General features: G+C 40.8%; 1 protein-coding gene across 3 annotated transcripts in view; it reads left to right on the top strand.

The window, feature by feature from the left end:
• Positions 1 to 533: 533 nt before the first annotated feature.
• LOC127486149 (zinc finger protein 300-like) overlaps positions 534 to 13,528 on the top strand; it is a 37,052-nt gene continuing 24,057 nt past the window's right edge. Inside the window, exon 1 of one of the 3 annotated variants that reach the window (XM_089311932.1) lies at positions 534 to 965. In XM_089311932.1, the coding sequence (XP_089168058.1) occupies positions 945 to 965 (21 nt within the window). In that variant the 5' untranslated portion in view covers positions 534 to 944. The remainder of the gene's footprint in view (positions 966 to 13,528) is intronic. The other 2 variants (XR_016219418.1, XR_016219417.1) reach the window with 2 other exon arrangements.

Below are 13,528 nucleotides of genomic sequence, written 5' to 3'. Positions count from 1 at the left end.
ACCTGCAGTGCAGACATCCCATATGGGCACTGCTTCACTTCCAGTACAGTTCTCTGCCATGGCCTGGGAAAGCAGAAGATGGCTCCTGTGTGGGAGACCTGGAAGAAACTCTTGATTCCTGGCTTTTGATTGGTGCAACTCCAGCCATTGTGGCCATCTGGGGAGTGCAACAGGGGATGGAAGACCCCTCTCTGTCTCAGCCTGTCTGTAGCTCTATCTTTCAAATAATTAAATAAATAAAAGTTTTATTAAAAAAGAATTAAGCACTATTACTGGATACAACAGCAATACCTATCTTCAGGGGTGTTACTACACACCACCAAGAAACAAATAGAAAACAATTTTAAGGAACAAAATATAGAGTAGGAAATGAATGTAAGAGAAACGAGGCAAAGAATGATGAATCGAGTAGTCTTCAAGTCGGTATTAAAAAATCTTAAATAAACTCCCTGAAAAAATATATAAAGGAAAGACCCAGAATCCAGTAAATATTTGTCAAGTATAACTCACCTTAAGAAGTCACAAGAGCCTAGCAGGATCAGAGAAAACGGAGGAAGGAGCTATCTCAAGAGGGGAGCTCGTCAGGAGGTGACAGCGCCACCTACTGTTGGGAGTATCCATCCAAAGAATCCGAGTCAGCCGCAGCTGTGCGCTCAAGCCACAACCCTTAGTTTCCGAAGACACCACAATCCCCATAGAGCGCCCTCCTACCACAGGCGACACTGATTGGCTGCGTCTTCTCTTTCATCGCGCATGCTCACTGGCTGTGTGAATGATCTGTTCCTTCAGCCTCACCTGGGGAGCACTGCGCATGCGTCTTCCTTCTGAGAACCGCCATTCTCCGCTTCCCGGTGCTGTTTCTGGTGGTGGCTCCAGGCGGCTCCGCTTTGCCTCTCTGTGAGCTTCGATCGTTAGGGTCGTTACCAAGTTCTTAGGACAACCAGATGCCTCACAGCTGGAAAATGGTGACTGTGGGCCCAGTTCCCTCTAAGCTGGGCCAGCAGCTGGGCCCTGGGCATCTCCTCCCATCACTGCAGTCCGTGGCTTTGGCTCAGTTCTCAAGTCTTGCATCTTCCCCAAATGTGTGCGAAGGACAGGAGGGTCCTTAGACTCCAGACTTTCCATATGGTCTTTGTGTGTCGGGGGGGCTGTGATCTGGGGGTCCTCTGTGCTAGGAGGGTCCTTAGACTCCAGACTTTCCATCTAGCCTTTGTGTGTGTGTGGGGGGGGGGCTGTGACCTGGGGTCCTCTGTGCCACCTTTCTGCCCAGGGGTGACCTGATTCTTCTGAGTTGGAAACAGGGTTTCATGTTGGTAACCAGTCCGGTCAGTGCAGTTCTTCCTGGGAACCTGAGTCTCCTTTCTGTTGATAATAACCCAGTATCATAGACTGGGTAAGTTATTAGACATAGTATTTGCCTTGTGGTTTTTCTCTGAAGTTCCAAGGCAGCCTCTGGTGATGGTCTTGTGGCAGAGGCCTGGGGTAGCACAGAGACCACGTGGCCAAATAAAGGGAGAGCAGGGAGGCCAATACAAGGTATCTAACAGAACAGAGCCTCCGGGAGGTGACCCCATTACCCCATTCATCACGTGAATGGATTTGTCTTAGTCATCACCTATGAGGTCCCACCTCTTAATTTCTAAAATTGGGATTAAATTTTTCCATTAGATTGAGGGGGATAAACTGTGTTCATGGGAAGCATTAAGCCTGGCAAAAAAAAAGTCTCTAAATATCTAGATCTTCCACGTTGCCAAATGCCAACTGTCCTCTGAAGTTCATGGTACTACCAAGTATTTAACCTATGTCACATTTCATTCAGCTTCAGGTAAAATATTATTATTAATATTTTTTCTACAAGAAAATTCTGTCACTCTTTAAAAGACTTATTTTATATCTGAGAACATATATATTATTTATGTTACATATGACAGGGAAACAAAGAATGCCTACCTGACACCACAGTGTAAAAATAAAAAAAAAAAGCAGTGGTTAAGATGGGCCATCTTATACTGATTTCCCAGGCACATTAGCAGGGAGCTGGATCAGAAGTGTAACATCCAGGACTTGAACCAAAGGTTACAGGTGATGCTAGTAGTGCAAACAGAGCTTAGCCCTCTATGCCACAGCCCCTCCCCCCTCCTTTTTTTCTTTTGCCTCAGTTTCATCTACGCATACCACAGTCTGAGGGTGTGATTCTGCCAATTCATTTAGTGCTTTCACTACATGTGACTTGAATAATATGAAATTAATTTTTTTACATTGCTGACAATACATTTTTTTAAGATTTATTTATTTATTTGAAAGTTAGAGTTACACAGAGGCAGAGAAAGAGAAAGAAGTCTTCCATCTGATGGTTACACCCCAGATGGCTGCAACCCCTGGAGCTGTGCCGATCCGAAGCCAGGAGCTAGGACCTTCTTCCGAGTCTCCCACATGGGTACAGGGGTTCAAGTACTTGGGCCATCTTCTACTGCTTTCCCCGGCCATAGCAGAGAGCTGGACAGGAAGCATAGCAGCTGGGTCTTGAACTGACACCCATTAGGGATGCCAGCGCTTTAGGCCAGGCCATTAACCCACTGTACCACCCTGCCAGCCCCACCTTTCTTTTTCTTTTTTCAAGATTTACTTATTTGAAAGACAGAGTTATAGACAGAAAGGGAGAGACAAAGGGAGAGAAATAGATGTTCCATCTGCTGATTGACTCCTCAAATGCCTGCAATGGCTGGGGTTGAGTCAGGTCAGAGGCAGGAGTCAGGAGCTTCTTCTCAGTCTCCCATGTGAGTGCAGGGACACAGGCAGTGGGGCCATCTTTTGCTTCTTTCTCAGGCACATTAGCAGGGCGCTAATCAGAAGTGGAGCAGCCAGGTCTCGAACTGGTGCCCATATGGGATGCTAGTGCTGGTGTTGCAGACAAAATTTTTACCTGCTTTGCCACAATGCTGGCCCTGACAGTATCTCCTGGTTCATGTTTCTCAAGTGCTAGTTTATGGTAAATTATTTAAAATAATGGGAAAATATTGTTAAATTCTGATTCTGTAGGAAGTGCTGATACAGTAGATGGATTAACTGTCTAACTTGTCATGTGTTTACTTATTTGTGACTTGCCAACACTTGGGGTGACCTTATTTATTTTCTCCATCCACTATTAATTGATATTTCTGTATGATTGCATATTGCTAACTGCTAAAAGCCACTGATTAAGCATGTATACTATTGTATTTATTTATACTGATCACCAGTGGTGGATGTATTTCTCCTTGGAGTTCTGTACATTTTTTCTTATGTAGTTTGATGCTCTATTTTTTCTTATGTAGTTTGATGTTAGGTACTTTGGTAGACTCATTGTAATATCTTCTTGGAGGACTGGCTGCTGCTTCACTTGTAATTTTTCTGATTTAAACACTAATTAGTCTGAAATGAATATTCAATTTCCAGATATCATTGTAAAGGTGTTATAATAGACTGAATGTTTATGTTTAATCATCTATGCCTTCATGTTGACCTTTTAAATACATACTTACTCACTTTATGTTGACAGAATTGAACATACAGCACATAAAATGATGTTTAAAGATATTCATGCACTGGTAACGAATAAATCTAATCAATTGTCACATTCATTACGTCTTTTTAATGGTACGTCATTACCTCTTTTTAATGATGAGGACACTTAAAATCTAATCTCTTTGTTATTTGCCATAGTACAGTATATTGTGATTAAATATTGCCACCATGTTGTACAACAGACTTCTTTATTTCTCCTATGCCAAAGAAATTTGTTGTTCTTTGACCAAAATGGCCTCAGATTTCCTCTGTATGTCTTTATATTTCAATGGTTTTCCAGGAGACAACAAAAAGCTGGATCTCGATTTTAATTTTCATGTGTCAGTCTCTACCTTTTAAATGATTTATTTAGACAATGGATATTTTAAATACTTTTGATATAGTATAATTAATATGTAATTGAATGATGGAGAGTCAGAGACAGAGGGAGAGAAAGGCTATCTCCTTGGTACATTCTCCAAATAGTCACCATGGCCAGGGCTGCTAAGAACTCCATCTATGTTTCCTATATAGGTGATGGGGGCCCAAGGACTTAGACCATGTTCCCAGGGAGCTGGATCAGAAGCTGAGCACCAGGGCTCAAACTGGTGTTCAGATATCAGATACTGGAATCAAAGTTAGTTATCCACAATTCCAGCCTTTTGTTTTTAAATTGTTTTATTCATTTATCTTATTTATAAAGCGCAGACACACAGTAAGCGAGAGACAGTGATCTACCCTCTTGTTTTACTCTTCAGATGCCTGCAAGATCTGGAGATGGCCCTGGCCAGAATGGAGGAACTTATATATTCCAGATCATGTTAGCAAAGACCTGAGTACTTGAGTATTCTGCTTTCTTCCAGTGTATGCAGTAGTGGAAACCTGGAATTTGGGGTAGAGCCAGGACTCAAGTACAAGCACACCAAGGTGAGAGGAGGGCATTCAAAATGACCTCCTTACCACTATGTGAAAGCGCACACCTCTCCTATTTTAATTGAGGATTCTGGAGGAGTCCATTTTCTGTCTTCAGTTAAGATACCAAGGAGGGGCTGGTTCTGTGGTGTAGCAGGTAAAGCCCCTGCCTGCAGTGCTGGCATCTCATATGGGCGTGGGTTTGAGTCCCTACTCCTCCACTCCTGATCCAACTCTCTCCAGTGTTGACAAGTCACAAATAGAGTCACTTACAGTGGCTTGGGAAAGCAGTAGAAGATGGCCCAAGTCATTAGGCCCCTTCACCCATAGGGGAGACCCAGAAGAAGCTCCTGGTTCCTGGCTTTTGATGGTCCCAGGCTGTTTGGGGAGTGAACCAGTGGATAGAAGACTTCTCTTTCTCTCTCTCCCTGCCTCTACCTCTCTGTTACTGCCTTTCAAATAAATAAATTTAAAAAAAAAACATAAAAATGAGGAATCAAATCCCCAATTGGCTGCAACAGCCAGAGGTGTGCCAATCTGAAGCCAGGAGCCAGGAGTTTATTCCAGATCTCCCATGGGTACAGGGGCCCCAGGACTTGGGCCACCTTCTACTGCTTTCCCAGGCCATAGCAGAGAGCTGGATTAGAAGTGGAGCATCTGGGACTTGAACTGGTGCCCATATGGGATGCTGGCACTGCCGGTGGTGGGTTACTCACTGCATCACAGTACTGAGCCAACATGAATTCCTTATATAATATTAGATTTGAACACATACACGCAACAGGATTTGAACAAACCAGAGAACTATCTTTTAAATACCTTTTTCTTTGTGTTTAGGTCTTACCAGCTGCTCTCTTCCAGTGCTTTTTCTCCCCTTTCTTCCAGCTCTTTTTACAGAACATCATATTGTGAACTACAGGCACCATACTGTGTTATGAAACTCTGGAACTTGTTACTTCTGTCTCACTTTGTTTTGGTGATTGCTATTCAAACTCCTTCTTCCCAGAGCCCTCACTCTTCCCAGTCTCTAGTAATCATAATTCTGTTTTTTATTTATTTGAAAGGCAGAATTGTAGAGAGAGAGAGAGAGAGATAAAGAGAGAGGGAAAGAGAGATCTTCCATTTGCTGGTTCACTCCCCAAAAGGCTATAAAGGCCAAGACTGGGCCATATTGAAGTCAGGAGCCAGGAGCTTCATCTGGTCTCCTACATAGGTGCAGGGTCCCAAATATGTTGGCCTTTCCCCACTACCTTCCCAAACCATTATCAGGGAGCTGGATCAAAAGTGGAATAGCCAGAGGGCTGGTGCTGTGGCATACTGGGTAAAGCTTTTGCCTGCAGTGCCAGCATCCCATATGGGCAGCTGTTTGAGTCATAGCTGCTTCTCTTCTGATCCAGCTCTCTGCTGATGGCCTGGGAAAGCAGTGGAAGATTGCCCAAGTCCTTGGGCCTCGGCATCCACAGGGGAGACCCAAAAGAAGATCCTAGCTTCAGATTGACCCAGCTCCTACCATTGTGGACATTCTGGAAGTAAACCAGTAGATGGAAGACACCTCTCTCTCTTTCTGTGTGTGTGTGTGTGTGCGTGTGTCTTCCTCTGCCTTTCAAGTAAATAAATAGATCTTTTTTAAAATAAAGTAAAGTGGAATATCCAGGATTTGAATTAGTGTCCATGTGGGATGCTGGTGCTACAGGAACAGCTTAACTCAAGGTGCATATAGTACCAACTACATTATCCTGTATTTTGATCCATTATTGTTTAATGTAGAGAATATTTTTTTTTCTGTATCTGGCTTATTTCCATTGACTTAATGATCTCCAGTTCCATTCATTTTGCAGTAAACAATATTTCATTCTTTTATGGCTGTATTATCTTAGCTGTTGTCAGCAGTGTTTAGTCAACATGGTAGTGTGGGTAGTTCTTTGCTATGCTGATTTTGTTTCCTTTTTACCCTGGAGTAGAATAGTTATATGTTATAGTAGATTGATTTTTAGTTTTTTTTCTTTTACGAAGGACCATACTGTTTTCCATAATTCCTGTACTAATTTCCATTCCCATTAACAATATATAATGACTTTTAAAAATCTGCATTATTACTAGGCCCCTCCCCCACCCTTTTTTTTCTTTTTGGAGTAAGATGATATTCCTGTGTGTGTGTGTGTATGTTTTAAGATTTTATTTATTTATTTGAGAGATAGAGTTTTAGACAGAGAGAGGGAGAAACAGAGAGAAAGGTATTCTATCCACTGGTTCACTCCCCAAATGGCCACAATGGCTGAGGCTGGGCTGATCTGAGGCCAGGAGCCAGGAGTTTCTTCCAGGTCTCCCACATGGGTACAGGGGCCCAAGGACTTAGTCCATCTTCCACTGCTTTCCCAAGCCATAGTAGAGAGCTGGATTGAAAGAGCAGCAGCCGGGACTAGAACCCATGCCCATCTGAGATGCTGGCACTGCAGATGGAGGCTTGGCCCACTACACCATGGCATCAACCCTCCCCACTCAGTATATTTTGGTAGGCATTTCCTTTATGACAAGTGATATTGGCATCTCTCAACATACTTATTGACCATTTATTTGTATTTCTTCTGAGAAATATCTATTCAAGCTCTTTCCTAACTCTTAACTGTATTTGGATGTTCTTAACTCTCCATATATTTCTCCCAGCAGGTTGTGGTGCAGACTATCCTGAAGTATATACTCAGGCAAATAATTTCATTCTACATGTGTACTTTAAGCTACTCAAAGTAGTCCTAATTTGAATATTTTTTAAAGATTTATTTGTTTATTTGGAAGGCAGAGTTACAGAGAGGCAGAGAGAGAGATATCTTCATCCTAGTCCCTTACCCAAATGGCTGCAATGGCCAGAGCTGAGCTGATCCAAATGCAGGAGCCAGGAGCTTCCTCTGGGGCCCCCACATGGGTGTAGGGGCCCAAGGACTTTGACCACCTTCCTCTGCTTTCCAAGGCACATTATCAGTGAGCTTGATTGGAAATGGAGCATCGAGGACTTGAACTGGTGCCCATATGGGATGCCAGCACTACAGGTAGTTGCTTTAATCCCTGAGCCACAGAGCTGGCCCCTTAATTCAGTTATTAAATGTATTAATACTGAGGAAGGGGAGTGCATGTCACACAGACAACAGCGGGGAGAGTTGGGATGTCCAGGCTTCCGAGTCCACACATCGGCTCTGGAAGGGGAGCTTGCTATTGGTGAGTACCCTAGGAGGCAGTGGTGATGAATCAAGTGTTTGGGTCCCTTATAAGGACATCAAAGACCTGAATGAAATTCTGGACCTCTACATTGGATCTGACTCACTGCTAGCTTGGATCTGTAAGCACCTGGTGAGTGAACAAGCAAATGGAAGATCTGTCTGCCTCTCTCTGCCTCTCTGAATTTCAAAAAAAAAATATTAGTTAATATCTAACAAAACACTTCTATATTATAATTTTACACTTTAAAAATAGTTGATAAATCTGTGGAATATTGCATTACATAGCACATATATTAACACAAGAAACTAAGTATATCTACCCAGTTCATTAAGTATAGATATCACACAAGTTTCTTAGCTTCACTTTCAGATTTTCCAAATGATAAAATTTATTATGAAAAATGCTATAAATATTGTTCTGGAGCAATCTGTTCCTGAAACGTTTTTGAGAGAAATATTGAAGTTTGTTGTTGCTGTTGCTCTGTGGACATATGTCTTGATATTGATTTTTGATTTACTCCCAAGGGTGAGCCAAAGGTCTAGTTTTCTGAAGTATCATGAGTATATTCTTCCATCCATGAGGTACTTGTGCTTTTACAACTGCAACACACTTCCTTTTCACTGACTTTAGAGAGTGAATCCTCATATTGCCTTCCCTCAAACTCTAATTCTTTTGAGCACTGTATTCAACTTTAATTTACATTTTCCTGAACATTTTTGATTTTGCAAAGAACAAATACAGTCAGAAATGACTGGAATATATCCGTTAAAAAATTATGTGCAGTTCTCTCTCCATTTGCAAAAAGAATTTAATTATGCTTTCATTTAACTTCTTCACATGCTTCTAGAAAGTCAATATTTCACTATACATACTGTAATAAGTTATTCAGTGAAAGATTGTTTAATTGAAATTAGAAGAATTATATGAAAGCTTCTCTGTATCTAGTTTGTTTCTTTGTTATCTGAAGCCCAAAGGTCAGGGGATTTTAATTAATTTTCCATCACTGTCATCAACTAAGAGCTGTACAGTAAGAGGTAAGATTAGGTAAAGACCATTGGCTGACAAATCTATGGCTAATAAATTCCTTTTCCATGAAAGTCAAAACACTTTTTAAAAATTTTCTCTTAGAAAATAATTGAAAAATGAGCATCTCCTTCCCTTATTTTCTTTCTTTCCCTAGTTTCTCTTACAGTCACCATTGTTTTCATATTTAAGGTCACTTTTCTAATTTTATGACACCCTTCTTCAGTGCAACTCAGACATTATCCACAACCTATCTTCTAGCAATGAACAATTCTTTTATTTCTGTTCCTGGTTTTCAATGCTTGTTCTATACATAGAAATAGGAAATGCCCTGAATGTAATGTGTAACTTAAAGAACATGGAAAAAGACTGTGCTGAATACTTTTGGTTCTATGCCATTAGATAGATAGATTTCAAATTCATTCTGTATTAACTTGTCCTACTTCAAACTGGAAAAATTTTTATGAGAAATTTTTTTGATTTATCTGACTGCTGACATTAATGCAAATGGTCTAAAAACTTCCATACACATAGCTTAGATCATGTTATCACATTAGTGGGGTCATCATTTGTTTTAACTTATAGCTGATTTTATATAGTCTTGAGAAATAAATTATTGTGCAAATAAAGAACCCATGAGAATTTGAAATAAGTAACAAGGAATAAAGATGTTTTACCCCCCCCAAAAATGTATTAATACTGTCAAGTATTGTCTAAGCTGAAGACTATTCTCTAGACTTTGCCTTACTGATTCTTTGCCATATTTTGAACTGTGATATTTGAGAAGTAGAAAGATTCCAGCATTAGTAGAAACTTGTAATCAAGAGCTATACCTGGAAATCAAATCAAGGCACTCTGTAATATGATTAGGTTATCTTGACTGACATCATAAGCAAAAGGCTAAATTCCTGTTTCTAATTTAAACTGCTTTTCTCAACTGCTGTACATGATCTTCTACTGAAAATTGTTTTCTCTTTGTCATGATACCATTGATGGTTTCTTTTTTGCTTTGAATTCTTCTATTTCTCATCACTCATGCAAGTATCCCATGTGATCTCTCATTAATAAATTTCTGTAATTGTCCTTAATGAATCTGACCATTTGTACTCTGAAAATCCTGTTTCCCTCCATCATGGGCCTCTTTCACAGCCTTCAGACTATAGTCTCTACTTCTTGTTGGACATTTCTTTGTAGCTTTGCAATTTGCAACTCAAGATCAACAAATCTAAAACTAAAACTACATCACGCCAGTGCCACTGCTCACTAGCCCAATTCTTTGCCTGCAGTGCTGGTACTCTAGGTTCTAGTCCTGGTTGCTCCTCTTCCAGTCCAGCTCTCTGCTGTGGCCTGGGAGTGCAGTGGATGATGGCCCAAGTGCTTGGGCCCTGCACCTGCATGGGAAACCAAGAGGAAGCACCTGGCTCCTGACTTTGGATCAGCACAGCACACCAGCTATAGTGGCCATTTGGGGAGTGAACCAACAGAAGGAAGACCTTTCTCTGTCTCTCTCTCACTGTCTAACTCTGCCTGTCAAAAACAAACACACAAAAACCCAAAAAACTATATCATTCATTTCTCCATTTACTTGTTTAAGGGGTTACTATGAGCAAGCCTTTGCCAAATCACAAAATAGAATATTTTTCCTGGTCTCCTGCAACTTTCTCATGTTTAATTTCATCTGGTGTCAAATGTTGCTACTTTTATTTCTGTTTCTGTTTTTCAATCTTTATTTCAATGTTTGTATGCAGTGTGGAAAAGAAGAGGTGCTATTCACTGAATCTTTTTTTTTTTTTTGACAGGCAGAGTTAGTGAGAGAGAGAGAGAAAGAGAAAGGTCTTCCTTTTCCATTGGTTCACCCCCCAAGTGGCCCCTAAGGCCAGTGCATTGTGGCCGGGTGTGGCTGGCGTGCTGTGTTGATCTGAAGCCAGGAGCTAGGTGCTTCCTCCTGGTCTCCCATGTGGGTGAAGGGCCCAAGACTTGGGCCATCTTCCACTGCCTTCCTGGGCCACAGCAGAGAGCTGGACTGGAAAAGGAGCAATGGGGACAGAACTGGTGCCCCAACTGGGACTAGAACTTGGGGTGGTGGCACCACAGGCGGAGGATTAGCCTAGTGAGCCACAGCTGCAGCCCCAGCCACCCAGTGTTTACTTGTAACAATTTAAATTCATAATCATAGCTTTATATCATGACATAAACTCTGAGGTGATTGTTATTTGAAGTTAAAAATCAAAATAAATTAAACTGTTCAGTTAGAGTACTATTCTTTACCCATAATAACTTTCTCATTGTTCCAAATAGGTTAACTTCTGTTAGCTAAGCAAATTGCTAAGGCCAGCCCACATTGAATGTGCATTAGGTTCTACCTCAAAGATAGGAATAGGGAAGACATTTTGGACACTACAAATGTACAACTAATGTCATTGCTTGGTTCAATATGCTAAATGTATTTTCGAATTTCCTTTGTGATTTCTCCTTTCATTCATAGATTATTTAGAAGTCTGTTATTTCTTTTTTTCAAATTTATTTAATAAAATTTTTTCAAATTTATTTAATAAATGTAAATTTCCAAAGTACAACTTTTGGATGCAACAGCATCTCATATGGGCACCATCCATGTTTTGGCTGCTCCTCCTTCAATCTAGCCTCTGATATGGCCAGGGAAAGCAGTAGAAGATGGCTCAGGTTCAAGGGCCCCTGTCCCATGTGGGAGACCTGGAGGAAGCTCCTGGCTCCTGCCTTCAAATCAGATAGTTCTGGCCATTGGGGCCAGTTGAAGGGTGAACTAGTGGATGGAAGACCTTTCTCTCTTTCTCTTCTTCTATGCCTGTAACTTTACCTCTCAAATAAATAAATAAATCTTTAAAAAAAATAAAGAAGAAAAACAGATAGCCAGATCCCACAAGGGAGTTCCGAGTGACAGGATTGCACAGGGCCTAACAATGCATTGCAGCAAATTTGCATGAGAGGTCAGTGCTGCAGTCCAGGAGCCACAACTTGAGAATTACTGCTTTAGCTTTCTGAAAAGTAGCACAAATATTTCTGCTTTAAATTGTTCATATTATTAAGCCATCTCACAAGTAAAAAAGGAACCGGAAAGCTATTATTTACTAAAGTCTTTACTTAGAAATACCAATGTGATTACTGGCAGTTATTACCAACATCTAATTTGGCATGTCCTTGTCAAAGAATGTAACTTGCAAGACAATTACCCTATTTCATGATGAATAACTAAGGCTGAGCATGCCAAAGCTAAGTGACAGGACTATAATTCACTAGGCTTACAGTCTAGCAGTTGAGAACATACCAGAATGTGCCTGGCACAGTGTCAGCTACATAAGAAAAAGATGAATTAGACAGAGGCCTGTACTCAGATGTTCATTCTGGCAGGAAATGCAGCTTAAAAAAATAAGGCACAAAAGAAAAACAGATGGAAGAAAGTTCACATCTACTTCAAGGTCAGTAAACACCATTAGTGATTAAACTATGAACTTCACTATTCATAATTTATTAGATTCTTTTTTGACTTTTGATTCCAGTAGTCTTACTTCTTAAACCTGATGGTCTTTTCTGAGATAAGAACCCATATTTGCAAAGTTCATAAGATTCTGAAAGGAGTTCTAGAAATACTTATAAAATGACAAGTTGATGGGCTGATCTTCCAGTCCATCTTGTTTATCTGACACATACTTGGGTGTGGGCATTTGTAGTTAAGAAGCCTGTGTCCCCCTGAGGTTGAAACCTGTCTCTGGCTCCCAACTCCAGCTTCCTGTAAGCATTAGGGACAGCCCAAGCAATCCAGTCTGTTATCTACATAAGAGATTTGCAATTAGGTTCTTGGCACCCAGCTGCAGCTAGTTCACTTTTGTGTGGACCTCTGGGAAGTGACTCAGTGGATACAAGACTTCTCTTTCTGAAATAAATCAAAAAGAAATGTATTTGAAATGGGAGGGTACTTCAGAAAATTAATAAAAGATGGAATTAAAAGGCAAATTTAGTTTGATGCACAGACTTTGAAGTCCATGCCTTTTTTTAGTAATATGCATTGTCCAAACTTTATGAAGTGCCCTCTTATAAATAAGGACCAATTTTTTTGAAAAACATAATATTCTTATTACTACTACCTCTCCTCACTTAAATATTTCCAATTTTAGTATATGTGTTGCCACAGTAAGTACTGCAACTACAGTTGTCTTTAAGGGTGGTTAGTTAGGGTGTCAGTATTATGTGGCATAGCAGGTAAAACCTCTGCCTACAGTGCTAATAGCCCATATGAGCATCAGTTTGAGTCTTGGCTGTTCCATTTCTATTGCAGCTCTCTGATAATGTGCCTGGGAAAGCAATGGAATATTGCTGAAGTCCTTGGGCCCCTGAACCCATGTTGCAGACCCGGATGAAGCTCCTGGCTTCTGAATTCAGCCTGGCCTGGCTCTGACTGTCACAGCCATTTGGGGAGTTAACCATGAGATGGAAGATTCATTCTCTCTCTCTCTTTCCCTACCCCTCCTTGTAACTCTGTCTTTCAAATAAAAATAAAATTAAATCTTAGAAAAGGATATTTAGTTAGTTTGTTTTTAACTTGAAAGGTAGAGACCGAAACATCTTGTATCCAGTGGCTCATTCCCCAAATGTCCACAATAGTCTAGGCTAGGCCAGATTGAAATCAGAAATAAGGAACCCAATTCAGATCCACAACATAGGTGTTAAGTACCCAAGTACTTGGGCCACCACGTGCTCCTTCCCAGGTTGTACAGTAGCAGGAAATGAAACTGGAAGTGGAGCTGGTACTTGGACCCAGGCACTGAAATATAGAATGTGGGTGTCTCAAGTGGCATCTTTT

Source organism: Oryctolagus cuniculus, chromosome 13 (assembly GCF_051225735.1).
Source record: "Oryctolagus cuniculus isolate XC-2025 breed Fujian yellow rabbit chromosome 13, ASM5122573v1, whole genome shotgun sequence".
Classification (NCBI taxonomy): Eukaryota; Metazoa; Chordata; class Mammalia; order Lagomorpha; family Leporidae; genus Oryctolagus; species Oryctolagus cuniculus.
The sequence above is the reverse complement of the archived record's forward strand: the minus strand, read 5'-3'. Positions and strand labels throughout refer to the sequence as shown.